Source organism: Gossypium hirsutum, chromosome A07 (assembly GCF_007990345.1).
Source record: "Gossypium hirsutum isolate 1008001.06 chromosome A07, Gossypium_hirsutum_v2.1, whole genome shotgun sequence".
NCBI classification, from domain to species: domain Eukaryota; kingdom Viridiplantae; phylum Streptophyta; class Magnoliopsida; order Malvales; family Malvaceae; genus Gossypium; species Gossypium hirsutum.
Genome location: NC_053430.1, coordinates 27,303,159 through 27,319,581, shown reverse-complemented (window position 1 = coordinate 27,319,581; position 16,423 = coordinate 27,303,159). Strand labels below are relative to the sequence as shown.

General features: G+C 32.5%; 4 protein-coding genes across 4 annotated transcripts; all 4 read left to right on the top strand.

The window, feature by feature from the left end:
• Nucleotides 1–2,083: 2,083 nt before the first annotated feature.
• LOC107909999 (triadin) lies at nucleotides 2,084–5,705 on the top strand. Its single transcript, XM_016837730.2, has 7 exons — nucleotides 2,084–2,620; nucleotides 3,158–3,799; nucleotides 4,000–4,642; nucleotides 4,730–4,830; nucleotides 4,925–5,014; nucleotides 5,129–5,256; nucleotides 5,347–5,705. Exons 2-7 carry the CDS (start codon nucleotides 3,206–3,208, stop codon nucleotides 5,489–5,491), a joined length of 1,701 nt encoding a protein of 566 aa, XP_016693219.1. The 5' UTR covers nucleotides 2,084–2,620; nucleotides 3,158–3,205; the 3' UTR covers nucleotides 5,492–5,705.
• An 895-nt stretch (nucleotides 5,706–6,600) lies between these two features.
• Nucleotides 6,601–9,373, top strand: LOC107909996 (ATP-dependent Clp protease proteolytic subunit 5, chloroplastic). Its single transcript, XM_016837728.2, has 9 exons — nucleotides 6,601–7,041; nucleotides 7,269–7,388; nucleotides 7,479–7,593; nucleotides 7,694–7,786; nucleotides 7,909–7,954; nucleotides 8,068–8,140; nucleotides 8,582–8,616; nucleotides 8,721–8,809; nucleotides 9,053–9,373. Exons 1-9 carry the CDS (start codon nucleotides 6,914–6,916, stop codon nucleotides 9,260–9,262), a joined length of 909 nt encoding a protein of 302 aa, XP_016693217.1. The 5' UTR covers nucleotides 6,601–6,913; the 3' UTR covers nucleotides 9,263–9,373.
• A 1,810-nt stretch (nucleotides 9,374–11,183) lies between these two features.
• On the top strand, nucleotides 11,184–11,588 carry LOC107909997 (cytochrome c oxidase subunit 5C). The gene has a single exon (XM_016837729.2). The coding sequence runs from the start codon at nucleotides 11,203–11,205 to the stop codon at nucleotides 11,392–11,394; it is 192 nt and encodes a 63-aa protein (XP_016693218.1). The 5' UTR covers nucleotides 11,184–11,202; the 3' UTR covers nucleotides 11,395–11,588.
• A 999-nt stretch (nucleotides 11,589–12,587) lies between these two features.
• LOC107909995 (calvin cycle protein CP12-1, chloroplastic) lies at nucleotides 12,588–13,292 on the top strand. Its single transcript, XM_016837727.2, has one exon. It carries the CDS (start codon nucleotides 12,800–12,802, stop codon nucleotides 13,178–13,180), a length of 381 nt encoding a protein of 126 aa, XP_016693216.1. The 5' UTR covers nucleotides 12,588–12,799; the 3' UTR covers nucleotides 13,181–13,292.
• Nucleotides 13,293–16,423: the final 3,131 nt, after the last annotated feature.

Below are 16,423 nucleotides of genomic sequence, written 5' to 3'. Positions count from 1 at the left end.
AATTCATCAATTTTTATTCAATCCAAAGTAAGAAAATTTAATAAAACTTTTTGATTTTTCTCTTTTTTTCGTCCTCCTTTTTGTTTGCTTTGTACTTTTTCTTTAAATGTTTCAATTCATGTTTGTCTCACCTCATAATCCCTAGTTCTTCCTTTTAGTTTCTTAGAAATTTGTGTAGGGTTTTCCTTAGCTGGGCATGGATATTGTTTTTTTTTTCTTTTTCTTGTTTGAATTTTGTGTTATTTTATTTTTATTCATCGAATTAGCATTCAGGCTTCTCATATTTTGTTATGTAAGACCTTAATTTGATTTTAGCAGACTTTTTAGTTTGTTGCCTAGCTCTCCCAATGTAGATTTTATGGTTTTTTTAGTCTTAGCATTCAATCTAGATTCATGTTATTGCCTGTTTACTTATTTCTCTTATTTCAACTTTCAGTTTTTTATTACTAGTCAAGATTAAGTTTCGATTGAACTTAAGAATTTTTGTTGTGTGTAATTATTAATTTTACTCTAAATTTTCTTTAGCTGCCAAACATGGGGAGCTAATACACCAATAGAATTTTAAAGTTGTTAAATTTTAACATGATTAATTTAACTGCAGAAAAAAAAAAGATAGGTATATATTTCAGCACCCCCAAAACTGAAAAATTCTCTAAAGATGGGGGGAATGATAGGGTTAAAATTTTAGTTTTATCCTTTAACTTTTAGGCACAATATTCTGCAGTATATTAGAAGAGAGAAAAATAAAGAAGAAGAGGAAAAAGAGAAGGAAAATAAAGAAATAAAAATAAAAAATTAAATTATTCAAAAAAATAAAAATATAGTAATTAATTGTATAATTTTATCTAAAATTTTAGTCCGATATGATGAAATAATGGGCCGTTATACCATTAAAATTTGATCTAAACCAACATAATTTAATAATTAATTAAAATTTCATAAAATTTTTAAAAAATTTGCTAAATCTATTTAGCTATTGGTTTTTATCCTAGTTTTTGAGCATTTTTCAATTTAATTGGTTTGACCTCTTTATTTGGACCAATATACCAATCAGTTCCCAATTCAATTAATTCAACTGACCAATCCAGTAATGTTTCAAGAAACACTAGCCATATTATCAAACCTAGACGAAATCTAAGTTCGGCAACCAAAATAGATCTAATTACCAAGTTTAGGTACCAAAGTGAAAAAAATACAAGTACAAAAGTGGAACTAATTGCCAAGTTCATGGGCCAAAATTTATATAATTACATTATTATTTATTTTATCCTTGGCTGAATTCTACCATTAACTCTTGTATTATGTGCACAGATTGAATTATTGTATTATAACTTGGTCATTTTTAGTCTTTATATTTTTTAACTTTTAAAATTTAAATCTCGACAAATCAATAGCTACCAAATTTGTTGAAGTAAGAAATTTCTATCTTTCTAATCTTATGCGATAAACATATTGCTAAATGTGTAATATTATGTTGGTTTACTATTTTCATATAATACTTAAAAAAATCACAATATTTTAATTAATAGATTTAATAGTTATTATTTCAAGATTTGAAAAGTATGGGGATTAAAAATGATAAATTGAAAAAAAAAAATTAAATCTTCAATTTATGAGACCAATAGTAAATTTTGATCTAACCAATTTAACTATTCTCATTTAGGTTATGATTGAAATCTCAATTTAAAAAAAATAAAAATATTAAAATTAATCAAATTAAATTATAATAACTCAATTCACAACTTACACAATTTATAATAAAATTTAATATTATTAATAAAAAAATTTAAATAGGCTAATTACATAAAATAAATATAAAAATAAGATCATAATACTTAATTTATATATGAATTTAAGTAAAAATTGAAACATATATTCCCAAATCTCAACCCTATTAGTGAAGTAGATATGAACACCGATCAAGAATAACTATTGAACAGTTCATTCATAAATTTCACAATACGGAAGGAGACGATCCCACCCAAACGGGGGAGAAGTAGACCAAATAACTTAGAGACACGTAACACAAAGTACGGCTAAAAATAAAAGAATGGACTCCTACTATCATATATCCTTCTGTGCGCAGGGATTTAACCTACGCACGCTCTTGCAGCGTAAACCGTGTAAAAAAAAAATTAAAATCGTTAAGACTAAGAAACGAAGAAGGACGAACGGAATGAAAGAAAAAAGAAAAGCGCGAGAAAGAGAGGGGGAGGGGGCTGAGTCGGTTCGGCGAGTCGAGTGACCGAGTCAAATATCCAAAAAAATCAATCTCAAAACCCACCCTTCCAAGTTCCAGCCCACACCCAAACGATAAAAAGGAAAACACAGGGGTGGTGTGGCAATAGCAAAATAATGGTGAACCAGCAGATAATTGTTACTATAACAACATCTGCCTATCCTTCTCTAACCCTAAAGCCTCTTTTTCTTTTTAACCCTTCCATTACCATCTCTTCCCTTTCTTTCTTTTCCCCTTCTCTACGAAAATCCTTTTATTCTTTTTCACATTCCCACCTAATCTATTTTACCTTCCGCCTTCTCCTTCTCTCTTTCCTCGTCTTCTCTCTTTTTTTCTCTTCCCTGATTTCCTCGGTTTCTTCTGCACGGTTAGTTCAAGAAGGTACATGGTCGATTATTCGTGCCTATTTGCTAATTTGATCTATGGGTTTGAATGGGGGTTGAATTCTGGTTACTTTTCGATTATTGATTTTTTAGGGGTTTTTGATGGGTTGGTTCTTGTGATTTTGGGTGTTTTTTAATCTCGGCTTTGCTTTGATTTGACCCATTTTGAATTGTGGGTTAATTTTATAGAATTATTGGAATTTATCTTTTGGGTTTGGGGTAATCTTTGATATTTTGATCAACTGCTTATGAAATTTGAAGTCATTGATTGTTTGGCCTCTCTGTTGCTTACATTGGTGAAACTCCTTTAGCTTGATGATCATGCTTCAACCGGTTTTCAGGGGATGTGTTTAATTTTGATCCCATTTTGTGTTTTATAGGATTTTAAGGATGTTTTATGAGATTCTTGAGCCTTTTTTTTTCTTTCCATTATCTTGTTTGATCTGATTTGACCCCGTGATGAATTGTTGTTGCTTTTGTTATGCTCTGGGATCTATGCGTTTTAAATCTCATGTTTTCATTTTCCTTCTTTTAGGATTAGTGGTCTTGCTAGATTATCCTTCTGGTAAAGTTGTTTACCACCATGGAAGAGTTGGGTAGTCGGTTTAACGGTGCAAATAATGCTGTGAGGAAGAAGAGGAGTTCTCGTCGGCCTCGTCCTGATTCGCTATCTTATACTGAAAGCCAGAATCACTCTCCATTGTCATCGACACCACCTTCGGATGATGTGAGCAAAGTCTCCAGTGATGAGAATGCTGTTGTCGATGCTAATTCGAAGCGGAAAGAATTCAATCGTAATGAACATGTTTCTAGGATTTCTCCTGACATTGGTTTTGAAGTTGACAAATCCCATAAAAGAAAGAAACAAGATGGAGGGTTCAATGCATTTTATGACAATGAGCCAGGGCGAAGTGGGTCAAATAGTAAGCGTTCTAGCAAGGGTGTACTTGCCCCTGCTAATTGGAAAAGCAGTACCAAGGAGAAAGAGTGGTCGGAATTAGAGTCAAGAGATGCGGAGATTCAGAGTTCAACACAAGAAGCTGTTATTGATAATAATGAAAGCAAGGTTAAAAAGGTTAAGCTCAAGGTTGGTGGAGTTACGCGCACAATTCATGCAAACTCGACAGTTAATGGATTGCCAGGGACTGGGTCCTATGCAAGGAAGAACAGTCTCCAGGTAGTGAGCATTTGGTTCAATAATAGCAAATTTATATTGAAATAAGTCTTCTCTTTTGTTATTTGATGTGGGGTTCTTATAGATTAGCATTATCTGGAAGATTCTGTGAGATAAATGATCCGTTTCAAAGTCTTAATACTCGTATGGAAGATTATGTATTAGTGAGCTTTGTCTTATTATTAATTATGTTGTTAATGCAGGGAAGTAGCAATGATGGGCACTCACCTCCAGGTAGGAGTGGTTTGCAAGGTGTACCCTGGAAAGATTTCTCCCAAGGTGGTTTTAGACTTGGGAAGGAGGGTTCTTTGATGGGAAAGACATCTGGAAAGAATGCCTCTGGTAAACAAGGAGACCATTCCGGCACGGTTCGTAAAAGCAAGCGGGCCCCTAAGAGACGTCTACTTGATGGGGAATTCAGTGAAGATGACAATGATGATGAGATCCGTTACTTGGAAAAACTTAAAACTTCGAAGATTAGTCCAGCATATAAGGAAGATGATGATGAACCAGGCAAGAAACAGAAAAAACTCTCCAGGGTTTCCAACGTAGAAAACTTTGGCACTTCAAGTTCTGCCAAAGATGAGAAAAGGAAGCATAGATCAGATAGGGTTTCTGAGGATACCGATTATGAGGAGGAAGATGAACCAGTATCTGATAGTGAGCTTGAAGGTAAGAAGAAAAGGAAGCAAAGGAAAGAATCTGTTGAGCCATCAATGGAGAGTAAGAGGGAAATAACTCTCACAACACGTCAACGGGCTCTTCAGTCTAGCAAAGATGCCTCTTCTGCGCCTGGCTCAAGCTTAATCGAGTTTCCAAATGGTCTACCACCTGCCCCATCAAGAAGTGAGCATTTATTTCTGTCATAACCTTTTATGCAATTTTTTATTTGCTTTCCTCCCTTTTTTACAGTGATTGTTGTTTTGACTGTAGAGCAAAAGGAGAAACTCTCGGAAGTGGAGCAGCAGCTAAAGAAGGCAGAGGCTGCTCAGAGACGAAGGATGCAAGTTGAGAAGGCCAATAGGGAATCTGAGGTTTGTTTCTGTTGCTTCGGGATTACAATGTCTTTGCATATGGATTTTAGAACTACAATGCAAAAATTGAGTGTGTTTGAATTAATTGATGTAGGCTGAGGCTATTAGAAAAATACTTGGCCAAGACTCTAGCAGGAAGAAGCGGGAAGAAAAAATCAAAAAGCGTCAGGAAGAGATGGCACAGGTATTTCGAAGTTGGAATGAAAACAAAAGTTCGCCAAAATATAATTCTGCTTTTGGCAAGTCGTATATTAATACCATTTTGTTCTAATCTTTTCATACATATATGTATGTATAGGAGAAGGCTGTTAAAGCGGAGATGCTTGCATCAAATACCATCAGATTGGTCATGGGTCCTGCAGGAACAACAGTAACATTTCCCAGGGATTTGGGTTTCCCTAGTATATTTAACTCCAAACCCTCTAGGTATTTTCCCCATTCCAATGCTTTAAGTTGATTCAATTTAACAAATGTTAGTTTTCTGATATTGGAAATGTCTTTGGTATGAATATCCAGTTACCCTGCTCCTCGAGAGAACTGTGCGGGTCCATCGTGTGGTAACCCATACAAATATCGAGATTCAAAGTCGAAGCTACCTCTTTGTAGTCTGCAGTGCTACAAGGCAATTCAAAAACAGCAGATGGCTGAAACTACCTGCTAGTGTTGCTGAAAATCCAGCACTTCCCTCTTGTGCATGTGGTAAATTCTGCACATTTATGTTCCATTTCAACCCAGGGACGGATTAGAAAATAGAGCCAAATGCAAACTTCTTTTTGGAGTAATATTAATGTAATTATTACAGGTACAAGAAAATCTTAGTTGTGTTTATTTTAGTATAATCCATAAATAAAAGAATTCCTCTCCATTCCAATCCAGAGAGGCTACAAATTCTTTCTTTCTTGGCTTAATAATTTTAAGCTATAAAGCAATATTCAGTCCCACCCTTTGAATTTTTTTCTCCACTTGGCTCTTAGCTGCTTCTTTTTTAATTTAATCTTTAAATAGTATTCATCACCTGAAAATTTTCTAGATTTTACATAAAAATTTTAAAATTTTCTAAGTGAGAATATTGCACTTTAAGAGTACGTCAATCTGGAATCAAGTTTAGGATCAAATTAAAAAGAATTATTAAATTTTAAAACTTAAGTAGTAAGTTAAAAAATGTTATCAAAGGTTAAATGTTGCTTTATTCCTAATTCTAAAAGCCTATGGATCTCATCAAGCAAATATATATATCAAGAGTTACACTCAGTTGAGGTCAAATTTCAATTTAATTGTAAAATTGTTAAAAGATCATTCTTTTCACAAGTATTATTTTAATGTTTTTTTGTCCTTTTATAATTAGATAATACAATTATAAGATTTGAATGCGATATACCACAATTTTCTATATTTTAACTTTTTCATTTTAATTGAAGTTATATTTGATTTTTATATTATTTCAAGAATTTTCACTATTTCAATTTTATTATTTCAATCAAAATTATATATAAAAAAATATCAAATTACATAATATGTAAAATGTTAAGGGTTATATTTTTTAGAATTAAAATTAAATTGACACATGCATAAATATTGAGGGTTAAAGTTACTATTATGTCAATGTTAAAAGTTACTACAGTTAGCCAAATAATGACCAAAAAAGATAAAATTAAATAATTAATAACTAATTTGTAATTTTTTATAGTTAAATGGCTAAAAATGAAATTTATTAATAATTTGGTGACTACTTTATAATATTTTATATTTGGGTTATTACTAATTTATCCCAAGTTAGGGAGTAGTGAAATGATAGAAGTATTTTTGTTTAAAAAAAAATGAAAAGTATTCGGTTGGCTTACGGGTCGTAACCCGTCCGTAATCCAAATTCGGGTCAAACAAGAAGATTAATCTTGGGTTGGGGAAAAGATATTCAAAGGAAGTCGCTGTTTAAGTTTGTTGTTCCACTTCACCGCTCCTCCTCTACAGGCATCCACACTACCCTTATCGGCCTCCCAACCCCACCGCGCCTGACAAACCCTCCTCCCATTCCTCACGCCTCTAAAGTCAACTGCTACTTCAGTTTTGGTTTCATAGATAAAGAATGGCAAGCGCGTGCTTTTCGACATCGCCCTCGTCTCTTCGATTCAGTTCTTTCCTCTTCTCTCCGAACTCAAGCACCAATGTCGATTCTAATAAGTTGTCTCTTCCTTTCCATCCCCTTCGTCCCAGGTATTTTCTTTTTTGTTCCATCTTTCTTTTACCCAAACTAGGAAATTGATGTAAACATCTTTAAGTTCAAAGTCTGTTTAATTCGACATTCTGGGACCTTGGAGGTAGTCTTTCCGTTCTTCCAATTTCCAATCTTGAATAGAACCCGTGTTCTTTTTGTCTTAACGTTAGAGGGTCCAACATGGGTGGTCCAATTTTGAAAGTAAAATATTTATTTTTATTCTCAGGAAATTGAAGAAGTTTCTCAGTAATCAAAAGAATGCGGTGAATTATCAGCCAAAAGCTGTTTACACAGGTGAGTTTTGGGCTCCTCCGACAACTTCTCGACAGGGAATTTGGTCAATAAGGTAAAAGTCTCGTATGGAACTAAAACCCTTTTTTTCTTAATGGACAAATATGTGATAAAAGATCAAAAAATTTACTTTGTCACTATGCAGGGATGATTTGCAAGTCCCGGCATCACCTTACTTACTTGCCTATGCACAAGGGCAGGGGCCACCTCCCATGGTGCAAGAGAGATTTCAAAGTGTTGTCAGCCAACTTTTTCAACATGTGAGGATTTGGCCTGGATGTGAATTTTGGCTTTAACAAATTTAGTTTTTTGTCCTCTCGTTTCAGCTTCTTATTTTGGTTGGTTGTTTCCATTCGTTAGAGAATAGTTCGCTGTGGTGGAGCCGTTGATGATGATATGGCAAACATTATTGTAGCTCAGCTTCTCTATCTTGATGCCGTTGATCCTCAGAAGGTCTCTTTGGTTCTATGCTTATTGCTTACTCATTCTCACCCTTTTTTCCCTAAAAGAATTAGGAACCTTCAATGCCACCATGTATTTTATTTACTACTTGTGCATTTTAATCTTGTCAACAGGACATTGTCATGTATGTCAATTCCCCTGGAGGGTCAGTTACAGCTGGTAATGTATCTATCTAATAAGAATGATGTATTTATAATTGATCTAGTTTGTTTTGAATAGAAAGCTAGGGATTGACTTGTCTAACTTGCGTGGTTTTGAATTTTTTATATTAGGTATGGCTATATTTGACACCATGAGGCATATCCGGCCCGATGTCTCAACTGTGTGTGTTGGACTTGCAGCTAGGTACAAGTTCATTGATGTAACTGTTTCTGCTTACAGTGCTGTCATTATATTCTCAAATCTCAAATATGGAACATCAATAACAATATGTGTAATATATGTTTTCTTTTGGCTAAATGGGCTGTAATACTTCAATTTATTGGAGATAGAGGAGGTGTAGTGATAAGACTTGTTTTACTTCTTATGTTCCCCTCCTCAGTGTCTGACCTTTGTATTTCAAAGCCACAGTTAGTTTAATCTTTGCTTGTGTTAATTATATGATAAATAAAGTTTCTCGAACAAGTAACATGATATTGATTTATGGTAATCGTAGACTTTTTGTATTTGACTTGCAATTCTAAAATAAGATGTTTATTGATGCTTCAGAGGTTAAATTTTTCTGTTTTCATGTGAATGCAATTATTTTTTTTAGTAATGGATATATTTTTATTTTTCCATGAACAGCATGGGAGCCTTTCTGCTAAGTGGCGGAACCAAAGGTATACAAGGCTTTTGATTTGTACCATTTATAGCTCTGATGTTTGTTGTTGTTTCCTCTGGTCTACTAAATGCTTGCACCCCTTTGTTTTCTTCAAAACTCTAGGAAAACGATACAGTTTGCCCAATTCAAGGATAATGATACATCAACCCCTTGGTGGAGCTCAAGGTGGTCAAACTGATATTGATATTCAGGTATGGTTTTTTCTTGGTAAACCTCATATGTTTTTTAAATTTTATGTTTTTGCCTTCCATGGTTCATAGCCCGTGTGATATATCGAATACATTCAATTGTATCTCGCGTCTTGATGTTTATGATACAAGACAACCAAGCGTTAGCAAACATGTCTTTTTACTAAGCTTGCTTAGCATGTAGTTTCGTTTTTAGTTCAGTTGTTAAACCATAATGCAACGATTGGACCTGAATGATAATCTCAGGCAAATGAAATGCTGCATCATAAGGCAAACTTAAACGGGTATCTTGCTTACCATACCGGCCAAAGTTTGGAGAAGATTAACCAGGATACCGACCGTGATTTCTTCATGAGCGCAAAAGAAGCAAAAGAATATGGACTTATCGATGGTGTCATTATGAATCCTCTCAAAGCTCTTCAGCCTCTAGCTGCTACTGCTGATAGTGATGAATAGGCCTCCTGGTGTTTACTGTTTGTTCCTTAGCTAACTTTGCCATCAATGACATGGCTGTCTACATTTACTATTTTGAGATAATTGGAAATATGATTTTGCCTGCTTTGTGTCTCTTTGAGTGCCAATATGAATTTTAATTTTAGTTATATGACAATATTAAACCTTGAAATATAGGTGAAGTCTTTAGCGAATATGTATTTTGCTTTGATCAAATTGTGCGCTAAATTTCTGAAATCTTATGCTGCTATCATATTATATGCTTTTTATTTTCATATAATATTCACAAAAATGTCTAGTTAATAGATTTATTGTTTGAGTTATGAATGAAATTTTAGAATTTGAAAAGTATATAAAAAATGAAAATGATCAAATTAAATACTATTATTTGGATCAAGATTAAAAATTTAAGAGATATGGTCCTTGAACTTGACAACTTCTTAATCTTTGATGGTTTTTATTGGTCTGCTTTAGTTTTCTAATTTGATAAATTGTCATGACTTTCTAAGTTAACTTGACATTATTTTTAAATATTTTTTATTTGTGTTTTATGGTCATGTGTATCTCTCATCCCTTAAAAATGCAATGTATTTTATCATGTAAATATTTTATTTTTAAAAATTATGGGTTTCATTTATTTTAAAATGCAGTAAAAAAATCCATGTACGAAATAATATTTTTAGTATTTTTTTAACCAATAGTAATAATTGGCTATATTTAGAGAAAGAAACAGAGATGTTGGATATATGGCCCATCCTAAACTGAGCCCACTATTTGACAAGGGTAAAATAGAGAATTTCCAAATAATGTTGTAGAAGATTATAGGTCGTTGAAGCTCCCAATCCTCTTCAATTTTGAATCCCCATCCAATTGGATCCTTTAGTCTTCATCGCAGCCTCGTTCAGGTAAACCCTAATTTCTCTCTTCCGTTGTTCCTTTCGTTTTCCTCTCTGGGGTTTCTTGACGACTTTCCTCCATTTTTAACCCTCTCCATCTTATCCCTATACTGGGAAATAATTTTTTTTTATTTGTTATTGTTATTGTCCTTTAAGATCTTGAGATCCGTTTGAGGCATCTAACAGCTTCGAAATTTATTAAATTAATATCTGTTTTTCGTTTTACGATTATCTCATTTATGCTTTGAAATTATGGGTGAATTATCTTTTCGAACACCCAACCGAGATTCGAAATCGCATTTGAAAGGGGATTGGCTGTTTTGTTTGGAAAACTAAGAGATGAGAATCTCGAGCTACACGTCTTTGATTTGAGTGCTTAGACCCAAGAGATATTATGTGATTTACACAGCATAAAACTGCTGTTGAATTTAAGTAACAAGTAAAACGTAGTAATTGAAGGCTTTGAATTGTCCTATCGTTAAATAGGGAAGACACTATAGTCAGGTTTCAATGCCTTGATTGTCATCAAGCAATAATCTGAGTTGGTCTAGTCCTAGATTTTAGCCTGTAATCGCTATGGAACTAACATGGAAGTTATTTAACGAAATATGTAAGTGCAAACTATGTCGGTCCCAAAGCATATAGATGAAATAAGCAATGTGTATAAGATTCTAGATACCATCTTGGGTGAAAAGGAACAATATTTGAGAACAAATCTGCATATGCCATTCATCTTCCCTCCACTTGGTTGGAGCAATATAGTTTGAAATCATTGCTTGTAAAGCCATATGTTCTGTTATAAATTAAAATTGGATAGGTCCCTCTATGTGCTGACTTAGTGTTTGGATAATTGCCAGTTATGTTACCCAAATTTTTGTTAATTGCATTATGTTATCACTATTGGTTATGAACATTTGTTACCTCTGCTGGTTGCATTTCTGGTTTTTCATATAAAATTGAGTCGTTCGTTCCCATACTTTGTACTGTTGGAAACTGAAAATGTTTGTTTTTGCTTCTTGGTTTACTAGATACAACTAGAGAAGTGAAATGGCCGGATCTAGGATTGCTCATGCCACCTTGAAAGGACCGAGTGTCGTTAAGGAGATAGTTATTGGGATAACACTCGGTCTTTGCGCTGGTGGGCTTTGGAAGATGCATCACTGGAATGAGCAGAGGAAAGTGAGAGCATTCTATGACATGCTTGAGAAAGGTGAAATCAGTGTTGTGGCAGAAGAATAAATGTTATTATGTTTTGTGAATTTGTGGGCAGCTCTGGCTGTATTTTGATCTTTGCGATCCCTGCATTTGGCTCTTGTATGCAAGATGAGCAAACTCGGTTTTGGTTTTTTTTTTTTTTTCCTTTAGGAATAAAATTGTTGTATTGAGTTCTTGATGATCACATATTTGCTTAACAAATCCAATCAGTTTCTTGATATTGTGCCCCCTGAGCCGCCATGTTTTTGGCTTCTGTTTTTGTATTTCTTTTAATAATAATATAAAATGTAATTAAAGTCTAATTTAGGGATAAATTTTAAAACTATTTGTCAATTTTGATTTGAGGGAGCTAATTTTTATTTTATTTTAATTTTCATAAATCATTAACATTTTTACTATCATTTTAAGTTTACTTTCTATATTTAGTAATATTTTATAATTTTTTTACTAATAATTAAGGTTTTTAGAATTAGGTGGTCGAATTGGTTCGATCATTGATTTGATTAGTTTGGATTGTTCAATTAAATAAATCATTAAAAATTTATAAAAATAAAAATATCAGTTCAATTGTCAATTCATTTGGTTTTTAGCCATGTTCAATCGGCCATATCAATTTGTAGCTCAACTAGTCTAAAGGTGTTTTTGGACCAATATCTTAGTTGGTTCTTTGTTCGGTTGGCTAGTCTGGTTCAGTTTAGAAAACCATGCTTGTAATTGTATATTTATTTTCTGGTTTTTTTTATTGAGTTGGTGCATATTTATTTTACTAGAAGTATTTGATTGAATTGTTATCACAAGTTAATTATTTTACTAAAATTTTATGCTTATAAACTTTTTTTTTTACAAGTTAGTCCTTAAACTTGACAATTATTTTTAGATTGGAACATGAATTTTTTTTTGTCCAAGTTAATACTTAATATTTCTTTGAAAATCTTTAAGTTTAAATCTCAGCATGGAACAATTCTCAAGTTTAGATCTCAATATAGGAACAATTGTTAAGTTTAAAGATTAACTTGAACAAAAAAATTTAAACCCCAATATGAAAATAACGGCCTAAGTTATGCTGAATAATTACTAAATTTAGAGATTAACTTAGACAAAAAAAAATCTAGAGAATTATTATGAAGTTAGTAGCCCAAATAATGATTTCTCATTTTTAATTTGTTTTAAATTAAATAATTTACTCTTATAAGGTTAAAGTAAAACCCAAAATGGATGAGGAATAAAGTTGTGAGATTAAATTTTTTTCTGTTAATATCTCCAATTTCAAGCAACGTGTAAATACGTTATTGGTTCCAAGATGATAAGAAATTTGTGGACCATTGGAGTTCCCAATTAAAGATCTTCTTCCTGTTATCGTTTTATTTCCGGAAAGCATTGCATTGCACACCCTTTCACTCTTCACATCACAGACGAAACAAGAACTACAATGGCGACCCTGTTCACTCTTAACCTCGTAACCCCAAGAGCCATCGCCAGCCTACCAGACTCTACCAAGGGTAGCCCCATCAAGGTCCCATACCTTAACCAGCCATGGAAAAGGATATTGTCCCCGTTGGAATCCAGGCGGATGCAGGTGAGAGCTGCACCTGATCGCTTATCGGAGAAGGTGGAGCAGAGCATCAAGGAAGCACAAGAGGCGTGCTCGGATGACCCGGCCAGCGGAGAGTGCGTGGCTGCTTGGGACGAGGTGGAAGAACTGAGTGCAGCAGCCAGCCACGCCAGGGATAGGCTGAAAGATAACGATCCTCTCGAGAATTACTGCCAAGACAACCCCGAGACAGATGAATGCAAAACTTATGATAATTGAAACTATGGGTTTTTTTTTTTAAGTTTATGAAGATCCTTCTGTTTTAGATGATGAATATGGGTGTAAGACTACTCTTATGTGAAACTGAATGTATTCTTTTTATTGGATTGCATGAACTTTTGTGGTGTTTGCAGATGCAATCTTAACATAGTGCTTGGGACTGCCTGATGATGCCAGCTATATTTAAATATTTATAGTTAAGGTGATTAAATATGTAACAGTATGCAAGATGAGAAAAAGGAAGGGTTATTAGCTAAGATCGCACCCAGCACCCCAAAATGCCAATTCATGAAATAGGTTTCTTTTTCTTGTTACAAATCTTGATCCCGGGATCGTGATATCCCCAAACAAAACAATAGCATCAAGACCTTCAGCGGCAGCCAGCAGGTGCTGCAGCAAGCTTCGGTTTCGACATTGGCAGCCAACGGTGTTATCACTAAATTATTACACATTTGCGCCACTCAAATTTAAAAGGTTAAAAAATGATTATTAGACTATTTTAAAATTTTTATTTAAGTTATTAGGCTGTTAAAATTTCTGTTGTATAACCTTTTTTGTTCGCTCTCTTATTCTCCTTCTCTTCTACAATATATATATATTTTTTATGAAACAACTTCAAATGCCAAAAAATTACGAATTAAAATTTTAACAATTTTCTTTTGTAATATTTAACATTGATCATCAAATCGACTTAAATTTAAAAGTATGTTTTACTTGTCAATAAGTACTAATCCACTGTATTGATAGTTGAATTAGTGCTTAGAGCTCACTCGTCAGAATTTAAAAAGAAAAATCAATAGCCAAGTGACTTAAATAAAGACTTTCAAATAGTTTAATGACCATTTTGTAACATTTAAAATTTGAGAGACCAAAACGTAAACTAATTAATAGTTTATATCTCTATTATATCAATTAAAAATATAATCATTATTAATATATATTTAACAAAAGAATTTTTATATCAAATAAAATTGTTAGAAATATTTTTAGAAAAGTAAAGGAAAAAAAACAATTTGTTAGAATTTTCGTTTTTTGCCAAACATTATATGTTGATAAAAGGTTCAATAAGGGAGTAAGACAAGGTGGAACAAGTGCCACGGATTGCGGATCAAAGCTTGAGATGAATGTGCACAAAGCTTCTTATGAAGATTAATTGATTAATGGAGTGCATTTAATCCAATTGAATTGTCCAATTTGTGGAACATATGGATAAATCTATTTATTTGAAGTGTTGATGGCCTAGTAAAATATTTCAGTAAAATTAGAGTTATCAGGGCAATTATTGTAAAATTTAAAAGATAAAAATGTATAGAGTTTAAATCCCCTAATGCTCTCATCTTGTAGATAGACACTAATCTCAATTGTTGATGTAATTCAATCTGTATAGTTGGATTTGGAGAGTTCAAATAAACTCAATTGTAGATGAACTTGGTGTGCATTGCTTTATTGTGGATTTTTAGTTCTTTCGTGCTCCTTTGTCTTTTGAGTTTGTTTCCACTATATCTCAATACCTTAGAGAATTTTTTGTGAGAACTCTCATCTTTCGAGACTTAAGCTAACTTAGGCAGATTTGATGCTAAGAAATCACATAAAGCCACATGGTTTGCTAGACTTAAGTTCTAGTCTTGTGGCATAATGAAGAGATTAAGGTAGTGTAACGGAAGCCAATTCACTCAAAGAAGCCGAAAGTCAAAGCAAGGACAAGAGAATAGGTTGATCAAGAAAACAATTGCTCAAAATAATTTTAGAGTATTAAAAGATCGGTCCTTTTTTCATCGTTTGTTAGGACATTTGTGAGAAAAGCGCTGCTAAAGGTTATGTTCTTTAACGATAAAATGCTGCAAAATTTAGCGACTTTAATTATAACAGTGTTTTTTGTGGCGCTTTAATAAGTGTCGTTATAGGCCTAAAAAAAGCCACTAAAAATTTGTTTTGCTGTAGTTAGGTCTCCGTTAATATAACGTGACAGAATATACATTTAATCCATTAAACGCATAAAAAATTAATCGTAAATTTATATCATGAAACTTTATCAATATCATGTTATCTAAATGGACACTTTATTATAATACATTTTCCTTTGTTCTGAATGCATTTATCTTTCCATAGATAAGGTTTTATATATTTAATAAAGTTGAATTTCTCATTTTAAAGTCAGAGTAAGAAAGAAAGAAAGCACATAAAGACTCAATCTTTTTGTAGCGTTAGCCAAATCATTTTCTTATTGATCCGATTAATCTCATATTTATTCCAACTTCAACGCGGCGCGTGGACTGGCAACAGTCATCCAAATTAAGATGCATGATGATGAAAAGAAGGTTCTACAGCAAACCGTAAAATCTATCTATTTATTAGGTAATAAATATATTTATTAAAAAATAAATAAAAATTAATTGATTATTTAATTATATTAATAGATTTTTTTATTGTAAATGGATTATAAATTTTTATTGATTTATTATATAAAAAATAAAATATTTTTATAAAGGATACTAGAAATTTTATTATATGTTTAGAACATAAAAGTATGTTTAAATAATATACAACAGATAATAATAAAAATAGATTAAATTGTGAATAAAATGAAATTTAAATACAAACATATTATATTAAGAATACTAAATGAATACAATTGTTTATTATAGTTTTATCATCAAACCTAAATTGGTATCGAGTTCATTTGCGACTCTAACTCAATCAACAATATTATTAATATATACAAATATACTTATTAAAGTTTCGTATAAAAATAAAAAATTGTTTCGATTAAAATGGTAAATGAAAAAGCTTTACACTTATGGTGTCCTTGGTTTTAATCTCGTTATAGACAAAATTTTATTGATTTATAAAAATATAAAAAGATAAAAACATCCACATAATCATATAATATATAAGTTGGCCCCTCATTTTCCATTTGCTCCCTAAACTTATATTCGGCCAATCAGGTTTGTCTCTTCACGCTAACACTATTAGTTTGTGCTGACATGAAATTTCTAGTTAATCTGGTGTTGCTAAATATATCAAGATGCTACATGGCAAGCAAATTTATATGTTTATATTTTTTAATTTATATTTGTCATGTGACAGCCAACATCGAATTAACTAGCAATGCTACGTTAGCACAATTAACAGTGTTAATATAAAGATACCAATAACGGATAAATTCAGGGATAAGAATTAAGACTCAATTGATAGGTAATATGGGTTGTTATAGATATAGAGGTTATATCAGTATTAATTAAG

Excerpts from the sequence above, each read along its gene's own strand:
- LOC107909999 (XM_016837730.2), top strand. The coding sequence starts at position 3,206 with ATGGAAGAGTTGGGTAGTCGGTTTAACGGTGCAAATAATGCTGTGAGG. Across the intron at positions 3,800-3,999 it reads CAAGGAAGAACAGTCTCCAG|GGAAGTAGCAATGATGGGCA; the intron begins GTAGTGAGCATT and ends TTGTTAATGCAG. Across the intron at positions 5,257-5,346 it reads TTTAACTCCAAACCCTCTAG|TTACCCTGCTCCTCGAGAGA; the intron begins GTATTTTCCCCA and ends ATGAATATCCAG.
- LOC107909997 (XM_016837729.2), top strand. The coding sequence starts at position 11,203 with ATGGCCGGATCTAGGATTGCTCATGCCACCTTGAAAGGACCGAGTGTC.
- LOC107909995 (XM_016837727.2), top strand. The coding sequence starts at position 12,800 with ATGGCGACCCTGTTCACTCTTAACCTCGTAACCCCAAGAGCCATCGCC.
- LOC107909996 (XM_016837728.2), top strand. The coding sequence starts at position 6,914 with ATGGCAAGCGCGTGCTTTTCGACATCGCCCTCGTCTCTTCGATTCAGT. Across the intron at positions 7,042-7,268 it reads TTCCATCCCCTTCGTCCCAG|GAAATTGAAGAAGTTTCTCA; the intron begins GTATTTTCTTTT and ends TTTTATTCTCAG. Across the intron at positions 7,955-8,067 it reads TGGAGGGTCAGTTACAGCTG|GTATGGCTATATTTGACACC; the intron begins GTAATGTATCTA and ends TTTTTATATTAG.